This window comes from Alligator sinensis, unplaced genomic scaffold (genome assembly GCF_000455745.1).
Source record: "Alligator sinensis unplaced genomic scaffold, ASM45574v1 scaffold648_1, whole genome shotgun sequence".
Lineage (NCBI taxonomy): Eukaryota > Metazoa > Chordata > Crocodylia > Alligatoridae > Alligator > Alligator sinensis.
In genome coordinates, this window is record NW_005842353.1 from 1,417,928 (window position 1) to 1,438,043 (window position 20,116).

Genomic DNA, 20,116 nt, shown 5'->3' on the forward strand with positions numbered 1-20,116 from the left:
CTTAAAGTCTTAATTTAAATTGTATCTTTAGAAATTTTTTACAAAGAAAGCAAATGTCCTAAATTCCGAGACATCAAAGCCTAAGGCCTTTTAACCAAATTGCTAAGAAAAGAGTATTTACAGTGATATGGAAGTCTCCCCAAGAATAATTTAAAATGCTCAACAAAGGTAATTTCTGTTGAGTAAGATCCGAGCCCAAATTTGGGAGGTATGATAAATTGAGTAGGAGGAGCCCAATGATGGCAGCTCACTCAATAAAAACCTGTAACTTACTGTCCCAATTTGGAGGTGACTTCACTTGCAGAACAACGAAGGAAGAATCGCAAGTATAAGGTCAGATTAGATTGATCACCTAATCAAGCCTCTCCGTGAACACGAATCCCTTAGTTCACGCGGAAGCCGCAGAGTGCCCGAAAGGGACTGAAGGAAGGGGACGTAGTCCTATCACTGGTAAGCCCAGCTCATTGAATCGTATTGCTGAGGCCAGCCCATTGAACCGTACTACTGAGGAATGAAACCATATTTTGGTATTTGGCTTCTCGGAATTCTAGGATTGTAAGTATATTATGAAAAATAACAGTATTGATTCAAATTTAACTTTTAGTTGTAATTGTAGTTGTTTTTGTAACACTAATTCTTATAGCATTGTTTGGGAAGGAAGTGGATTCAGAGCATTGTTTCTGATATATGTAATTATTGTGTTTTTAATGTTTGTGGTGTTTCTTAAAGCTAAGCAGTGTTATATACGTAGCAAAGAGTTTTAAAATAAAATTGTGTTGTATAAATTAAGTGTGTAATCATTGTGAAATCGTGCAATCAGCTAACTACTCCCCCAGCCAGTGCATCAAAACGAATCAGTAAATTGTGTGGGATTTTCTCTATTCCATAACCCACTAGAGACAATAGAGTGACACTGAAAAAAATGTCAGCCACTGCAGGGGCTGTAGCCACACACTCACGCCAGCAGCAGCAAACATAAGTTACCATGGCCCCTGTAATTACCCCTCTGTGCAAAACATTGGAAAGATAAGTACTTTACTCATTTTCAAAACATGGCATTGATTCCGATTTCTGTACAGGATAATCTATTCAAATGCTACAGTATAACACTGATTATTTTTTTAAGTTACACAACTTACATTTAGAAAAGATATCAATGCTATTTCAGATAAAGAAATGAAAAATAAGTGTTCTATTCCTGAAAGCCATAAGGCAGTTATAGAAACAAAAGCATCAGACCAGAAAATGCTACAAGGGTAAAAGTTACAGGATAATAAAGGTGTGACTGATAAAGTCAAGAGAAAAAACTTCCTTAGCCAATCATCTGAAAGTAAAAGAGCATGCCAAATAAAATCAAGATTCTTTTGTTTGCATAGAAAGATGTAAAACTTTCACACTTAACTGGCACAGAACTCTTCAGAGAAAGGTTTGCTACTTATGGGTTACAATCTATTTTATGACAAAACCTACCAAATTAATGACAGTATAGAAAAAAATTTTAGCTACAAATTAAATCCTTACTTTTTAAAACAATTTGCATGTGTATGTGCTTGTGAGCATTCATGTAAGCTCAGTAGAGGTAAGTGTTTTCGTCTGAACCACTCTAATTTTCAGGGTGTTTTTTAAGGTAACTTTTTATATAATTTCTGTAATTAATGGAAAATATTCTTCATCAGGTGTAAGAAACACAGATAAGTAAATAAATAAGACTCATTTAGAGAATTTAACAATCAATAAGGACTATATGTAAAAGCTGAAATGAGAATGTAAAAAGGCTTGAAATGACAGTCCTCATAAAAACAAATTACTCAAAGGACACTTTAGTATATACCAAAATAACATTAGTAAAATAAAATTATGTGCCCATCAAAAAGAAAACAAAAACTAAATTATGTTATCCTCAACATCTGCTCCTAAGGATTTTAAAAGCCACAGGAGTTAACTGCACAGCTTGAATCAGTACTTTGCTCCATTCACTAGGGCCTAGGAAAAGAGTTTTGACAGTCCACTGAAATGGTAATTAAACATATATGTTAGTTCTCTGTTGGAGTAATGTATTCACATTTGAGCTTAGATAAGCCTGGGACTTTTCTTCCATTCCAGGTTAAAAAAAATAATTCAAATGACTATTACTACTCTTTGAGGCAGCCTGCAGCCCTTCACATAAGCTTACTTGGTAACTGATGGATGGCAAGGACAATATTCTGCTGCTTTTGCCCACTAAACTTTTCAGATATGTCTAAAAACACATTAGAGCCATCTCCACTCTTACTGGGATTACTTTGATCCTATCAATGATACAGCTGAAAAATAGAGATCTTACAGCAAAATAAATATGATAACATTTATGGCAGTTATTCATGCAGAAAGAAAAAATACTATCCTAAATTCTGGAGAGAAAATTAAACAAATGGAATTATTTTAAGTATCTGCAAGTACAGTGATGTAGGATTCAGGTACGACATAAATCCCTGTTAGTCATAACTCTCACTTAAGTAATCAAAAGCTCAGAGTCACGTGGTAAGTTTTACTTAATGCTTTCGCATACTCTCTTCAGACTTGCTAAGTCCTTCATCAAATATGTATTTGTTAGGGCCACAATCCAAAAGAACCCTCAAACCTATACTTAAATTTTAAACATATAATTAATCCTACAGTGTGGCTGCTTATGTTGTCTTCAGCATTTTGCTAGACTGAAGCCCAAGTGAACATTAAACCTATTATTTTCTGCTCTTTAATAAAGAACCAGTCCTCATATGCAGTAAATAGAAACACACCTCAGTACTAGAAAAATTTACAAGCTCAGCCTCTGGGCTAAGAATAAATGTCTTCAGGGAAATTAATAAGTAAAAATTATGGAGAAAAAGATTGAAGAGGACCAGGTACCCTTCTAATGTTATGACTGAGATTTGCATTCATATTAATTAGAAATGTGGCAGTTAGTCCTCCTGAGCGCCCCCAAAATTTACCTGTAAAAGTTTACTTTACTTTGACTTCCTTTTGATTGAAAAATCAAAATTTTACATAGGAGTAAAAAGAGAAAAAGTTCAAAGTCAGTAAAAATAAAAAGGAAGTTTTCTATATGCAATACATGAATGTACACAAATATACAGATATATATTGCATATATATGAACTACACATATCTCAAAGAAATATGAAGAGAAAAGCAGTGCTGGTTAAATCCATTGCCTTGCCATGATTCTGTATGAATAATACTACATATGAATTATATAGGTTGAGTGTGTACTTTCTTGTATTTTGATTCCAATAAACTCAGTTCATGAACCAGTTATCTGCATCCTGTCTGGTAAAGGAAACTAGTTTAAATAAGCAGGTTATTTTAACCTTGGATAGATAGATTTTTTTAACCTTAGAGTCTACAGTATTTTATACACATGTAAAGAAAGACTTCCAGTTGGATTGAATGCGATTAATTCAGTTTTTCCCTTTTTATAGTGCAACGTGTAGGCACTTCAGAAAAGATGAGAGAAAACCTTACTTTTTTTTTTTTGCATAGGACAAAAATTTCTTGTTTGATCTGCATTGGAGAATGCATCTGTCTATTGCATATTCTGCCACAGTTGAGAATAATTTGAATAATTCATATGGAACAGATGCAGAATAGTCAGTAGAGGACTAGAGTATGCATGAGGGAGAAGAATTATGACTTTAATCTGCATTTGAACTCTACTTCCAAAAGGTGAAGATGCAAAGGTTTATTCAGTGTTTCACCATCCAGACTCTTCCACCTTGAATCCTCTATGCTGTATTTAGCTAAACATACTTCTGCAAAAAAGCAGCAGCAGCCTTTTTCCAGGAAGTTCATAAAAAGCCAGCTTATTTTAAACCTAGAAAACTAGAAAAAACAGCGCAATTGTTTGCTGTTTAGTTTGTATGAAGTTTGATTTTTGCCTTATATTTATGAGGGTTTCTACTAATAATTTCATGCATGCGTCTCATTTCATATCATATTTTTGCAGGAAAAAGACATATAGGTAATTTTAAAAAAGATTCTTCTATTTTGCTGATGATTTTATTTATTCCTCCACTTTTCATTGTCCATCAAAGACAATTCCAAGTCTCTGCACATTAAATAAAAGGTCTGTCCAACTTTCCTTACTGCTATAAAATAGACCTTGCATCTATACATTGGCATAGCTACTGTACTACACCCATTTATGTAATTCACTAAAACTTTCTTACCAAGAGATATAGATCCATGATGTAACCACAAAAACTTTGTAAGATCCTGTCTGTTATACTTAAACCCCAGGTCACCCGCTTATGATCAGTTTTTTCTGATCTTACAAAGACATTACAATATTGTTTCAGGGAAGAAATCTCACTAAGGAACCAGCAGAAATAGTACAGTTTCTCAGCAGGTGTCATTATAATTTTAATCATTGAGAGATGAATTCTGGTGAGGTCATAAAAAAAATATCAGTTAAAGAATAGGAGAAGATGACTAGTAAATCCCTACTTCCCCAAGTTACATCTTACTTATGAACATTCAGGTGGATTATAGGATATAACCAATATTACTGATCCAGCCTCAGTCATGATGAAATGGGGAGATCATTTTCAATATGATAATCTTACTGCACAACCTTCAGAACCATGACTGGAAGGCTAATTGAAAACTATATTATAATAATGGAGAATGATAAGGAAGAACAAACCTACGCAAATATCTGGAAAATATCTTAAATATACTCCTAAAAAACTTGAGTATTGCAAAAGCAGTGCAACTTTCTGATCATTATTCTCTCCTTTAAAATTGAATTTAGATATCTTGTAAAGCTAAAAAAAAAAAAAAAAGGGAGAAAAAAGAAAAATGCATCTTACCTATAATAAAAAGAATTTCCACTGCAATGTCACTGACAGTTGTGCTTCGAGTTGTAGACAGGTCATCATTGCCAATAAAGCAAACGTTGTAAGGTACAGTCACAGCAACATAAAACGTTGCCAGTAAAATAAGCCAGTCCCAGCCAGCTTTAAAAGTGCTATAATGCAACAGTATGAATTTAGACCTTTTTGCATCTGAAACTTTGTATTCTGGAAATGCTGGTTTATCTACAAAAACGTTCTGAAAGAGAATGAAAGAAAGAAAGAAGTCAGGCAACGATATTTCACCATTTAGATTACCTTTTCATGAATTAAATCTAATATATACTTTTAAAAGTAGATCAAATAAATGTCTATTACACTTGCAGTTGGGCAAATATTACAAGGAATCTTGTGCAACTAATCACTAAACTTGCGCAATTACAGAGCCTCAGAGCAGACGCAATCAACTGAGTCTGCCGGAGCATGCTAATTAGAGCACTCCAGCAGCCTCCGCATCTCATGTATTCAGTGTCCTCATGCTTCAGGATGGTGGCAGGAGTGCTCTAATGAAAGTTCATCAAATAAGAAGCTTTAGTTAAAGTGCCTCCAACACCATTGTGAAGCATGGGATGCTAAATACAGGAGCTGCTACAGGCACTTTCATTAGAGTGGATCTCAGAGTAGCTGTAATAGAACCCCCTCCCCCACCTCCAGAGCATGTATAAAGACACCCTTAAAGTGTCTCTGTAAACGCTTTACTTTCACTTTGTGAATAGTCACTATGAATATTCTGGTGACATGCTTCTTCCAGCAGCCATATTTCCCAAAATACTGAATGTTCAGCAACTAACAAAGCATATTAAAGAAAACTAGATTTTCTACTGAGAATAAGCATCCTACTGATTGCTAGAATTACAAGCATCTATGAGTTACATGTGGTTCGAATGCAAAGTCCAGCCTGTAGGCCAGATTGGACACATGATGGACTCCATTTCCCAGCAGCCCCTGCCTACATCGCTCCAGCTGGTTTCCATGGAGACCATAGAAGCAGTCAGGTTGTAACAGCACAGGGCCAAGGACGTGCAGGCATTGGATTGCAGCTGTGCTCCAGCTCACACTGTCACCACTGCAAAATCCTAGCCAGCCCTGAAACAGCTTCCCACCCAGCCATGCGTCTTGCTTGTGCTGCTTGGGCTAGTCTTCATGGGGACCCTGGCCCCGTGCTGTCAGGGCCCTGCTGTCCCTGGGGTCTCCATGGAAACCGACCAGAGTGACAGGCAGGGGCTCCTGGGAAATGGAATCCATCTGCCCGCCAATCCACCATTTTGCCCGCTCCTGTTTTAATGGTTACATGCACATGTCATATGACCCCCCAAATCAAAACCACTTAAGTAAAAAAATGCCAACCATCATGAATGGTCTATAAACTATCAACAAATAATTCTTGGTTGCACTTCTTACCTGAAAAACCTTTAAAAAATAGCAATGTTTTGATATTTACAGCTGATTCAAAATTAGAACAAGAAACAAAATTTGTTCAATAACTTACTTGTTATGGAATTATCCTAAAGTTTTGTTATAGAAGAGATTTGGTTTCAATTTAAATAGCTTGCATGTATAAATCTTCATCACTCCCTCCCCCTTTATTCTGCTCTAACACAACGGGAAGTTAAATTTAATTGATCCAAGATTTAGTGTTGCCACTAACATATTTGCAGAATTAAGGTGTGAAATAAATACCATATAACCTGAATCAACAAACCTTAACTCAGATGAGTGGTCCTAGTGGTCTCACCGGTGGGTGGCTCTAAGGCAGTGCCCACATATCTGAAAGTGGGTCTTGGAGTCCCTCTAAGTGAACAGAGCATATAGGACCTATGTGCCAAGAACAGATCAATCTTGAATGCAATGGTGTAAATTGTGCAATGTCATAAATGTTGCACTGGATATCTACCTAGCTTATGCTACACTGTGATACTAATGGAATAGCCTGGACTCTGGTGGATTTGTTCCTAATTGCTGATTGTCGGTCCCCCTCAGAAGTCTCATAGCATAGTGTTATAGAGCCTGGGATACAGTTTGACTGCTTCTTGAATGTATCGCTGTGCTTTTAAGACTCTCAGAACCCCTCTACACATGCAGGTAAAGATGCAACAGGCTCTAATGAGCAATCCTGCCATGTCACACATGAATATGGTAGGGAGGTGTGACTGTGAGATTGTGAATCAGATCATATCATGCCTTACTGCCAATGTCGGGGGACTACAATCCCAGGCTCCCCCGGCACCAGCAAGAAGCAAGCTCCTGAGAGGCCCCTCTGTTGACAGGGCTCCCAGCTGCACAGATGGCCCCATGCATCCCAATGGCTGGGAGACCTCTGCAGCTTTGAGATTAGAGCAGCTGTGGTTTCCCAGGCAGAGGGGCATGTGGGGCCCCCTGAAGGTGGAAGCTCCTAAGCTCAAGGGCACACATGCTCCCCTCCCCCCCAGCTGGGAGCTCTGATCAGCTGATGGTGGTCCCAGCCGCAGAGGCCCCTGGCCATATGTTTAATTAATAGAATTAAAGGAAGCAGCTAAAAAGTTATGAGACATAATTTGTGCAGCATCTTTGTAGCTTATTCCACTTTTCATCACTCCATTATTTGACTGAATGTGTAGATGAGTGACCACTTAAGGCCACCAGTCAATCATGCCTTAAGTGTAATGTGTAGATTGGGATCTAAGGATCCCCTTCAGAAGTTTCATAGCATACAATCACTGGGTGCCTGAAGACATGCGGGGAGGCTTTTCCAACCTGCTTTAATTACAGTGTTCAGAGGAGACGCAATTAATCGAGTCTGCTAGAACATACTAATTAGTGTGCTCCAGCAGCTTTTGTGTCTCGTGTATCAGTGTCCAGGGAATTCAAAATGGGGCAGGGATACTTCAACTAAAGTTTGTTTGACAAGCTTTAGTTAAAGCACTCGCTCTACCATTGTGAAGCATGGGGACGCTGATACATGACAAGTTGCAGGCGCTTTAGTTAAAGTGGCTCTTAGAGCCACTCTAATTAAAGTGCCCCACCCCCACCCCTGGAGCATGTGTAAAAATGCCCATGGTGTCATGTTTTAAACCCCTCTATGACCCCACAGAAATCCTGGCAGAGGCTAGATAGTACTACTGGGGCCCAAGCTACATGGTTTGTCCATGAGGAGCCATATATACCACATGAAGACCTTTCTTGGGTTTAAAGGAGCCCATCATCCTATGTCATGATGAGGAAGAAGAGAGTTCCCTACATGCACTTCTGAAAGGTAATCTACCTCTGGACTGGGACCAAGACTGGAAAATAGGAGCCCATTTCACCATCAGGGAGGTTGTTTCAAACAGACTCTCAATGTTGGTGGGCTCTGATGAACTTTTAACCTTGGATCAGACCCAGACCTGAGGGAATTTGTCCAGGACAATAAACTTGGGTACATGTTCTCTCTCTGTCCTTGCTTGTTCTCAGCTTAAATGACCAACAGATTAAGCGTGTTTTCTGGAGATGGCTCTCCCCATAGACAGAAAAGGCATCATATGTGGCCATTTGGTACAAGTCTATCACATGATAGTCATGGATGAACCCCAGAGACCAAAAGTTTATTTGGGTTAGACCATCTAATGTAAAAAAAGTACCCTGACTCCATAAGGAATATGAATGAGTTTAATGCAGGAAAGAACAAGGTCCAGCCAAGTACTGGAAATGAATCCACAAAATACTGTCATCTTGAGGCACTGATGTATTTTTGCAAGGTGCAAAGAGTAGGTACCACAGCGGAAGCCTGAGAGCTGTAAGCTGTGCCTGAACACTGAATTCTCAAATGCATCTTTGTTGACTGGGGAAGGGTTTTATTAGAGTAGGTAGTTGAATGAATAACACATTGCAACATCCCAAATTCCTTTGAGCCTCAGGAAATAAGTGTAGTCAGACAGTTGGCAGGAAGCATAGGATGCCCTTTATCCCTTCAGTACAGGAGATGGAGAAAGGCAGGAGCAGAGTGAAATTGAGAGATGCTGTTAAAGTAAAAAATGTATCTGGTTGAAGCTCAAGGTGAGAGAAATGCCCTCTAGTAAAAGTGTATTTTTTCTTTTGAGTAATTATCCTAATATAATGTTGCTCAAGTAATACAGGAGAGTCCTTAGATGCTTCATGGTAGCATCACTTAAAACCAGATTTCTGTGCACATATTGCTTAGTCGCTAATCCTAAGAAGTGGGTTTAATTCTTAAATAGCCACATGCTTTCAGTAGGGCATCTCTAGGACAAAAAGCTCCTTTTTAAAAAAGGCACAATCCCTCTGACCAAGACAGAAATATAATAATGATAATTTAATTTTCCCAACATTTTAGACATAACTATTTAAGAAAGACAAAACAAAAAACTTTTCTTTCCCTGATGTTATTGATAGGCAATCCTAGAGTATATTGATAGGCAGTGATGTTGGTAAAGGAACAATCCAAGTGTTACTTTATAGGAAGGGAAGGTTAATTAGGATTAGAAAGGGCTAGCGACTGGGCCTTGGAGAATTGTATTGAATACAATAGAGTTTATTAAATGACATGATTCTGCAGGACAGATTAAGAATCCAGAACTGATGATGCTTATGATTTTTTCCTAGTCTCCCTCTTTGACATCTTAATAAAATAAAATGATGCAGAGACTACTTAAGGGAAAATATTTAAATTTTGATTTCTACTATATGAATATCACACATGGTCACTTTCAGACCATATACATTTAGTATGACAAAATACATATTGGATCATGAATGTGTGCCTGCTGTATGAATTGCCCAGTTGGAAAAAACACTTTAAGTCTTTATTCCAACTCCAAGGCGGTATCTGCATCTGCAAATTTCAGTTTTAAGCAGTCTCTTATTGCCACATTTTCACTCTCTTCATCTTTCAACATTTTGACAAAATACTCTTATTCTCCTAAACAGCAGCATCTGGTTCATGAATTTTATCATCAAATTATTTTGCTAATAAAAAATCTTGCTCGCTGTCACTCTGTTCATGGTTAGTGCTGCTACCATCAGGACTGCAGTTTCAATAATGAAGAATTTCACAAAACAGTATATAAATTGGTGTGCATTCAGCAAGCCAAGGTTGCTTCAGTTTCCCGAAGTTATTCAATCTGGAAATAAAAGGATAATTGCATGACTGCAGACTTCATCAAACTTGCTTTATCTGTTGCAACCTCTCCCAATTCAAGTTTTCTTGGAATGCCAATATCCTGTCTTTTCTAGGCCCTTTCATTTTCAAGTTCAAGGGCTGCATTTCTATTGTTACACGAATCTGAGCTTTCCCTTTATTCTGGTTCTCAACAGCTTCATCCTGTTTTTCTAAGTTCCAACAAGTCCAGGCTGCTTCCAGTTCATTTTTAAGTCAAACAATAGAAAATGTTTTTTTGTCAGTTCCAGTTCTCTTTTGTGGAGAAGTACCTTCTGTTGCAGTTCCTTTTGTTTAGCAGTTACTTCTCCTGGCCTAAAATTCTCCATTTCTCCTAAAGCCGCCCCCCTTTTACTTTTGCACCCCCCTTTTACTTTTGCAGTGGCAAATTATCAGCACTACTTGTTTTGTTAAATTTTCTCTATGTTCTTCAGCTGCTAAACCAAAGACTTTGTCACAGATGGCTCTGCCTGACAGCACTTCAAACTCTACAATTTTTTTTCACTTTTCCCACTCAAAGCCATACCCTAACCTATTCTTTCTATGCCTTTTGCTCAGGTTTCCATTTTCCTTCATAGTATTTTTGCACTACTCACTCTTGCAATTGTAATAGTTTTGCCTTCCTCTTCTGTTTCAGCTCACTGCCCCAGTCTGGATCATGGACTTCCAGCAGTGTTGGCAGGGGATCCCAAGGTGGTGTTTCTTTTTAATTTCCACTATCACCTCATTGCTCTCTCACAGCATCTCTTCTAAGTCCCTTGCTGTACAGAAGAAATCCAGTTGCCTCCATCTATGCTACAAAGCTTGGTTAGTACTTCTATACCAGAGGTGTCAAACTCAACTTGCCCCATGGGCCCAAACCCTGGATCCATTGCATCTGACTGGCCATGCATCTCAAGTGCAGTATGCTGCTCCAGTTAAAGACACACAGACAGCACTGTGGGCCAGATGATAGGTCTCTGTGGGCTATATATCTTTGACACCCCTCTACTATACCAATGTAAGTATAGTAGCAAACTCTCTTAGTGCAGATGAAATTTTAATCAGCATATTTAATACCTGTTTATTGAGATAAATGAACTATTTCGGCAACACACACAGTTATATAACTATTCACAGTCGAGCTTCTCCAAGGAAAGAAATGCTACCAAAATCAGAGGACGCTATACACAAAAATGCTTAACTAGCAAGTATAGTAAAAAAAAAAAATTCTACTGTACATCTACCTATACCTTTGCATACTCAGTGGAACTATATACTCTTCTGAGGCACAACGCAGCATTATACCTTTAGTTTCTCGACATTTCCCTATTTATATCTGCTTTGTCGCTTGCACAACAGTAGCTCCCCCTGGGACATCAGGGGCTCGGTGGTAGAATACAAGGTATGCATACATAATAAAAAGATGGCTCCTGCCCCAGACAGCTTATAGTTGAAGTTACCAAAATACTTTTCCAGTTCTTTACAAGCTATTATTCAGGCAGAAGACCTGTGCTTGACTGTCCTGTTGCTAACTCTTGAGAATTCTTGACAATTTCAGTATGTCATTCTTCCTTATTTTTGTGCAGTCGTGTGTCCAGGGAAGAGGATATTGGACAGGATATCAAGAGAGCTGACTTCTAGGACCACTGACCTGTGATGTGACCTTAGATTGAGAGAAACTGCTTGCCCAACCAGATTTCATTCCCAACTTTTGTCTTGCTCATCTAAAATAATCTCTGCGGCATGGACTGCCTCTTAAAATGTATGCACAATACTAGGGTCCAAACACATTAGGGTCCCAACCTTAGTTTTGACCTCTAGATGCTAGTAAAATACAAATAGTACAACTGAATACAATCTGCTTTGTACTCCTAAAAACTGTACATCTATATTCGCTTCTTTGGATTTTCACAGCTCTTCAAAGTTCTTCCTCAAAAAGCATTCTTGATAACTTTTCCCTGTACAGGCTGACATACAACATCACCTTTTTGTTGCACTCCTCTGGGTCAGCTTTTACTCAAGACTGATAATTTCAATCATCCGAGAGCCATCTTTTAATCCTGCGTGTATTTCCTAATTTTTCCTATTGCTGCGGTCTTTTCAAATATATCATTGGCTTCTTGTTTTTCGTTCCATAGGCTTTTGTGAATTTTGCACCTATCATTGTTGATAATTATTTCTTTATGTTCTTGAGTGTAGGAACCATAGGCATCATCATAAAACATGAATTAAGCTTTGTAAAAAGATTATATTCCTGAATTATTTATCTCCGAGGCAGTTAAAAAACACCATGAGAAGAGCAAGGGCTAGTGAAACTTGTCTGAGGCTAATAGTTCCTTAAACCACCGCTGTTCTCTCACAAGTAACATAAAGGTTATTGTAAAAATAATAAAAAAAGAGAGTCTGACTGCATGTTAACTTTAACTGGAAGCATAGAAAGTTTAAACCATTCTATCTTTATATACGTGTTGTCTCAAATCAACATTATGGTGAGCCTTTATATCACCACCCTGGATTTGTAATAGTGCAGATTACAAGATTTCTGCTGCAAACAGAGACTCTATGCAAATAGACCATGGAAATACAGCCTACATGAGAGTTGTTCTGAAAACTGAATGGGTGGCCATTGCTCAAAACCTTTCCCCAGACTAAAATTGTGCATAACCCCTGTCCCGCACAGATCGAACAATTTCTACAATCACTCAAGCCCAGGAACAATTTATGATTTATACTTACATAAACATCAGGTCCACTTTGACTGATCATTTCTGTGCACAATGCAACATTTCTCACATGTTTTTGATTCTATGAACATACAAATGCAGCTACATATTTATTAGAATTTTTAAAAAGCTATATTCCAAACTTGCTGCAATTTTTTTTCATTACAAAGAGTTTATCAGGTTAAAGTTGTCACCATTTTTAAGCTAGCACTCCTTTATTAATGAAAAATATAGTATGCTCAGATTACACACACACACACACAAATAAAATTAGTACTTTACTAACAGTATCTTTGACTATAAAAATTGGAAAAAAAAATAAAAATCTAATTTACTTCTCACAATTTGTGATACCTGTTACTTTCTGCATTTTTTCCTCAGCTCAGAAACTAAAAATATAAAGCAACCAACTTCATTGTCATGTAGTTTATTTTACCCAGTTTCACTCCAAGGTCCTCATGATCTGGAACACTATTTTGGGTTTGAGTTGCAAATACTGCAGGAAGATGTTCATTTCTTTAAAATAAATGGTCCTCATTAGACTTTAATGAAATAAGGTAAGTAGCTCTATCGGTCTTTAATTCAGTAAAAGCTTCCCTTTACAAAACCTAAAGTTTGGGCAATGTTGACCTCAAATTATCTCTTTAATCCCCCTTTCATGATGCAGTATAATCATACTTTACATTAAAATTCTACTGTAACCTATTTTAGCATCAATGGTCCAAAAATTGTGTGGGGGGGTATGAGGGGTGGAGAAGTACTGCTTGTGACAAAAAGTGAAAAACCTCTGCTGCTTTACTGACTAGAAGGCCAGTGTGCAAGAGAACAGCTGTTATATCATAAATTCTGAGTGAGGACATACTGCTGTTTCTCAAATTTACTGTAATCCACATAAAATGGGATTTTCAGTTTAGCTACATACTCTGATGTTTTCATTGCATTCTTGATCCCCGACTGGTTACTTTGTAGTTAGCAAGGTAGCTGTCCTTTCCCATTTAAAAATAAAACTATACTCCAGAGTGTAAAGATCTAACACAAGAAGCTTCTTTTCTCATTTTCTAACCTCAGTCATAATATCTGGGCTCATTTACAGGAGATTGTGGGATGGTGAGCTAAATTTTGCAGCTAAAAATGCTAGTATAACCCTTAAGCATAAATAAAAGCACATCTAATAAGCGGAAGAAGTTTATACTTTAAACTGAAAGTTGCTTTTTTAAATGTAAAGTGTTGAAAAAAATGCAGACAGAACATGCTAATTAAAACAAAATCTTCTGGTAGAAACATATCAGTCATGGCAAACTCACCAGGAATGATCTCCCTTTTCTAGGACTGATCACATGAGAGAAAGACTTCTCACTCCAAGCATAGATTCAAGTTATATTCTGCCTGATTCAGACCAGATACTTCAACCTTTATTTCCCACATCCCAGAAAAGTGCACTCACCATCCAGCTACTACATAGTTTATGGCAGGTTTCTCTTTTTCTCCTTCATTTCCCCACTGCACCCTCCTCCCCACACCTGAACTTTTCCAGGAAAAGCTCCAAAAGGTTTGGGTATGAACCTGATGCAGAGTACAAAAAAACATCTTAATAGAGAAAACTGTTCTCTGACTAGCTTTAGTTACATTATTTCTGTAGCTCATATTAGTACCATTATTATTGGCAGACAGTTTCTAATCAGACAATACTGACCGTCACTTCCAGCTGTGGGAGCATACCAGAGTGAAAGGCTCTGATGTACTCCTGTTGCTGGAAGTACCAATCAGCTGACTGACACTGAGACACAGGCACACTAGACACCCTGCTTGCTACTTGCCACTGTAGGAGAAGCCTGGGTTTCCCCTGCATCAGCAGTTAGGTATGACTTTGATCTAATTACCAATACCACAATCATACCTCCTGCCACACATGTGGCATGACAGGAAACACAACCGATCAGATCCCATTGCACCTTTAATTGAATGTCTGTCAACAGCCTAATAGTTTAGGTAATAGCTCAATCATCATAGCACAGTATGCTTGAGGGAGCCCCTGCCCTGGATGGTAATTTCTGCATAAACACGTACTGAGAAAGTAGAAATCTTTTCATAGAGAAATTATTAATTTAGTTGACAAAACGTCTAAAAAGATCCAATTGCTTAAAAGTGAACCTAAACTTATTCAAATTAGAAATAAAGCTTTATCTATATATCTCCATCTCTCCAGATAGATAGACAGGTAGATAACATAATTAATTAACTAGTAGAACTGCTTACTAAGGTTTCAGGCAATGTTTCTATTACTGGCCAAACACATTCTAGAATAAGTTGTAATTAATTTAAGGAAATCCTGTGGCCCCCTCATATAGAATGTCAGATGAAATGATTGCAATGATCACATCAAGCCTTTTAATTTAAAAAATTAAATTTGGTATACTTTTGAGAACCACATTCTAAGGAGTGAAAGAAATTCTGAATTATATAGACATATGTGATGTTACAGTTGGCTTCAGGTTCTTCTGAATTTCTTTTGTTTGTGTTAATTGTTTAAAAAAAAAATCAACTATAGAACATCTTTAGGGTTTTTTTCCTCTAATTATAATATTAAACTATGGCCTGACTATGTATTATTAAAAATGCAGGAATTTTAAAACTACTTACTCATGGGAACTCATGGAAGCAAATGTCAGAACAGGTAGAGAGGGCCTGGAGATCCCACTGTTGCTGCAGCCACAGTGATGAAAGAGGGAGCCCCCAGGCCACAAAATAACCCCTCGCAGACCACATACAGCCCGTAGGCCACAAGTTAAAGAACGCTGAGTTATGAAATGCCAAAGTACGTGGATAGAGACGATTCTACCTCTGGCAAGGGGTTAAACTAGATGCCCATAGGAAGTCCTTTCCAGAGCTATTCCACTATGATTCTACACTACTTCTTTGAAGAGAGAATTTCCATGGTGCTCATCATTATATTGTCTGGATGTTTCACAAGCACTGATTATTTTGACATTTCCCCTACCTGGGTAGAAAATACTACTATCCCTACTTAACAGAGGGGGAACAGAGTTACAAAGAAATGAAGATCAAACATAACCAATGGTCTGGGCTGTCTAATTTGAGATTAAGCATTTCACAGCACTTGTCATATTCAAAAATGATCCCTACCGACTTTGGCTGTAGCTGTAGGTGTTCAGTATTTCTACAGATCAGACCATAAAAACTCAAGTCAGACAAAAAGCGAGGAAGTACATAAGGGTGTAAATCAGGAACTGGGAGAACATCTGTTCACCAGCGCGCCCCAAGGAAAAACAAGGACTAACGGTCATAAACTCCTACAAGACCATTTTAGGCTGGACATAAGAAAAAAAAAGTCTTTACGGTACAAGCCCCCGAGACCTGGAATAGACTCCCTCAAGAAGTGGTGTAGGCACCTACTCTGGACTCATTCAAGAAACGCTTGGATGATTATCTTGCTGAGATCCTTTGACCCTAGCTGACTTTCTGCCCCTGGGGCAGGGGGCTGGAATTGATGATCATCGAGGTCCCTTCCAGCCCTAACGTCTATGAAATCTATGAAGACACAATTAAGGACCACCTGGGAAAAGATGGGGGTAAGTGACTTTCCTAGCCTCACACAGGACTTCTGCTGCAGAAGCAGGGTGAAAACACAATTCTCTAAGCATTATTGCACTACCTGAAGGACTAGTCTCTCTTCTAGCAATCCCTAGTTTCATTTGCTAGAAGTCATACAGACATCAGTTTCCCTTCCCGAGTGATACTCAAATCCTTTGAGCAGCTCCTGTGGCAAGTGTCCCATGTTAAAAATAACATGTGATCATATAATTAAAAACAGTATCATATCACTTATGCACAAGAGAGTTGAATTAAAATTCCATGGGCAACATTAATTCCACCATTTAGTACATTTCACAAGCCTGACTTTGCACCCTTAATAACATTAATTTAATATATTTTTCTGTGGGTCTTAAGTAGCAAACTGAAATAAAAGGAATTCCACCATGAAGCAATATACTGACAACCACACATTATCAGCAGAGCGGGAGTCATTTGATTCAACCCAAAACCCTTTGCCATGAGTTAGTGAAGTAATTCAAAGCAACAGTAGATTGTCATCCTCTCTGTGGGCCAGCAGTTGAGCTGTGAAGCTCTAGCAAATCCCTGCTTAACACATACAGACTTCTTTTTTTTCAGAAGCTTATAACTTAGCCAAATTGGTGCAGATTTACAGTAGTATACCAAAGGTGTGTTCCTGACACCAGGATCACCCCTGCCAATTTTTACTTTCTTGCTCCAGCACATACAGGAGATACAGTTGTTAAAAATAATTCTGGCAACATGTTTTTGATTATTATTTTTAACGGGGGTAAAGACAATGTGTGCCCTCTTCCTGGAACTGGCTAAACTGTTTTGACACAAGCTTTCCAGTTCCACCTACAATATTTGTGTATGTAGTAATCATGAAAGTTAATTCTAATTATTTGTACTTGAAATATTATGAGTATCCCCTTAGTTATCCCTTTAAGACCTTCCATTTATTTGCTAAAAATTACTTCCAGACATTGACTATGTTTATTTATTTTTGCTACTTGTAGATAGTTAATAGATCTAATTGTAGACAGTGGTGCTTCAATGCTGAGCATGGCAAATACACAGAAACCAAAAAGTATAATGACCAGGCAGCCCTACAGTAGCTGCAACTTCATATCTGTTGCAAGGTTGGCACCCTCTATTACACTGGAACTAAGGAACAGTCATACACTCCACTGGTATAGAGTACAGCATGAGGCATTCCTTTTACTGTTGAGTACTTTTACTCATGCAAGCTGCTTGAGTGAATCTGTATATAGGTTCAACTAAAATAAAAGATAAAAGAAAAAAAGAAAACCTTGCGGGCTAAAACTGGTACTGAAAGGATCAGGGTCATAAGCAATCTTGCCTATTGGTTAGGGGCAGGGGCTGGGGCAGAGTCCAAATCACAGCCTAAGTCAGAGGTTAGGAATCAGGGACCAAAGGTCTCCAGAGCTAGAGTCCAAAATGCACAGGACAAATCAGGGCTTAGGAGTCAGAGACCAAATAACTAAATCCAAAGGGAATTTCCAAAAAGCCAGAATCCAGAAGCAGAGACAAGCAGGTTCAGGAGTCAGAGAACCAAGAGGTTCCAGGGAGGCTTACTGCAGCAGATTTTCAAACAAAACTTGGTTGGCTTGCAGTCTTCTGCTACAGGTAGACTTAAATGTGTAAACTTCTCTCCCTAGTCGCCAATCAGGAAACCTCAACAGTGGCCAGCTGTTTCATTTGGGGGGAGGGTGGCGCTGCTGTTTACAGCCTCAGGCAAATTTGGCTAACTTCACAATTAGCTGTGCTCTTTGTTAAGGCCCCAGACAGATTTAAACCTGTATGGCTCCCTTTGGTTCAGTGGAGATGCACCGACTCATGCTGAAGCTGACAGTGGCCCTTTGGGGAAGGAGCTCATAACATGTATCCATATCAGTGTGAACTTCCAGATATCAGCTAAATATAATGCAAATTTATTTTCCCCATTCTAACACTAAGAGGACTTTCCATGAATATTGCATTAGAGTGCTGGCAATGGGAATGGACTAAATCATTAAGACTAGGGACAGACGTTACACAAACGGGTTTAAGTGATCAGAAACTGGTTTAAGCCTGTAACAAAACAGATGTTCAGTGCACATAAGCCAGTTTCAAAATGGCTGAAACTGGTTTAAGATAAACCTGGTTGAATATAGTATCACACTTAAGTGATTTGGGTCAAACCAGTTTATACAATTTCTATTTTAGACCTCTTCCTGGTTTAAGTTAAACCAGAGTTCCCTAGCATCCCAGCATACTTTGCAGCCCTGGGCTGGGCTGTCTGCTTCAGAGAACAAAGCTGGCCCTACCCCTCTGTTCCCTAGCCAGAGCTCCGGCAGAGACTGCAGGCACAGTAGGGTCTGTCTGGCTCTCCCTGCCCCACTCCCTTTTAGACACTCACTGCTCAAGCAGGGATACCCTCTCCCTCCCTCCCATCTTCCACAGCACGGACCCCAGCCCCATGGACCCTAGGCATGTGGTATGTTAGCCAATGCTGAGGTGTCTGTGTCATCCATCTGTCCAATTTCATTGGGACAGATAGACAGAACAGTGTCTACTTAGGACTTTTTGGAGCTAATCAGCAGGTCTCCTGGTAAAGTCCCTCCATTCCTTCCTTGGAAAAAGCTGTTTAAGAAGGGCTTCAACTAATGAGAGAAACTTTTGTTTTGCTAATGGGCTGATAAATGCTATGTTATCAGCCCCCTGCTGGCTCCCTTACCCATCAGGTTTGCAGACAGTATGAAGAAACAGGGAGAGGAAGATTGAAAAGCCCAGTATCATCAACAGATGCATGCACTGCACAGCTCCCCTTTGCCTCAGAGTGCTAACTGGTGTTTGGGGTCTGGCAACACTCCTGTCCCTTGAGCAGCGAGCAGGGAAAAGCCTGGGACTTCAGGCAGGGTGGGGGTTTACACCCCTCCCTAATCAGAGCATCCTTCTGGGGCCTGGCCACATCCCCCTTAGATCAGCTCTGTAGAAGGGAGGGGAGGGCTGCTCTAGTGCCCCCTGGCATGTGCCTGCATTTCCTCAGTTGGAAAGGAATGTCTGTACAGTCACAAATTGATTCAACCTAGGCAGGTTAAACTAACCTACAAAGACTGAATCAATTCAGGCTCAGGTTTTTTTAATGTCTTCCCCTAGCCTGAGGGTTAGTTTGTGCCATGTATAGCTGTGAGGAGCTGTGCTGTCTCTTCATAATACCTGTGCTCAGAGAAGGCCTATCAGAATTTACTTGTATGCCAGAAGTCACACACTGATAAGTCCTTTTAATAGAAGAGAGGCATACCCCCACCTTGCAAGGCCAAAAAGAATTATTCTACCTCACATGGGGGATGGCACCATAGCTCATAACGTCTCCCAGCCTTTTTAGGGTGCTATGGAAGGACTTGTCAAGGAATGATCTCTGGATGTCCTTAAGTACAAGGAATGTAATTCTATCTAATGTTTATGTGGATTTCTTCTTCCCTCCCACAAGACTATAAAATCAGACTTAGCAAACCACCTGGTGCCATCTTGGAGGCCATCCATAGTTTCACAGTTTGTAGAGTCAGAAGGGACCTTGACAGATCATCAAGTCTGACCCCCTGCCATGGCAGGAAAGAGCACTGGGGTCAAATGACGCCAGCAAGGTGTTCACCTAGCCTCCTCTTAAAGAGCCCCAGGATAGGAGTCAGCACCACTTCTCTTGGAAGTTGGTTCCAGATCCTAGCTGCCCTGACAGTGAAGTAGCGCCTCCTGATGTCTAGTCTGAACCTACCCTCTGCCAGCTTGTGACCATTATTTCTAGTCACTCCTGG

The 20,116-nt window shown here is 39.1% G+C and overlaps 1 protein-coding gene across 1 annotated transcript in view; it reads right to left on the reverse strand.

The window, feature by feature from the left end:
* Nucleotides 1–20,116, reverse strand: part of KCNH8 (potassium voltage-gated channel subfamily H member 8) — a 256,860-nt gene that overhangs the window by 171,506 nt on the left and 65,238 nt on the right. The window contains exon 5 of the mRNA XM_006029058.2: nt 4,848–5,088. Coding sequence (XP_006029120.1) covers nt 4,848–5,088 — 241 coding nt within the window. The remainder of the gene's footprint in view (nt 1–4,847; nt 5,089–20,116) is intronic.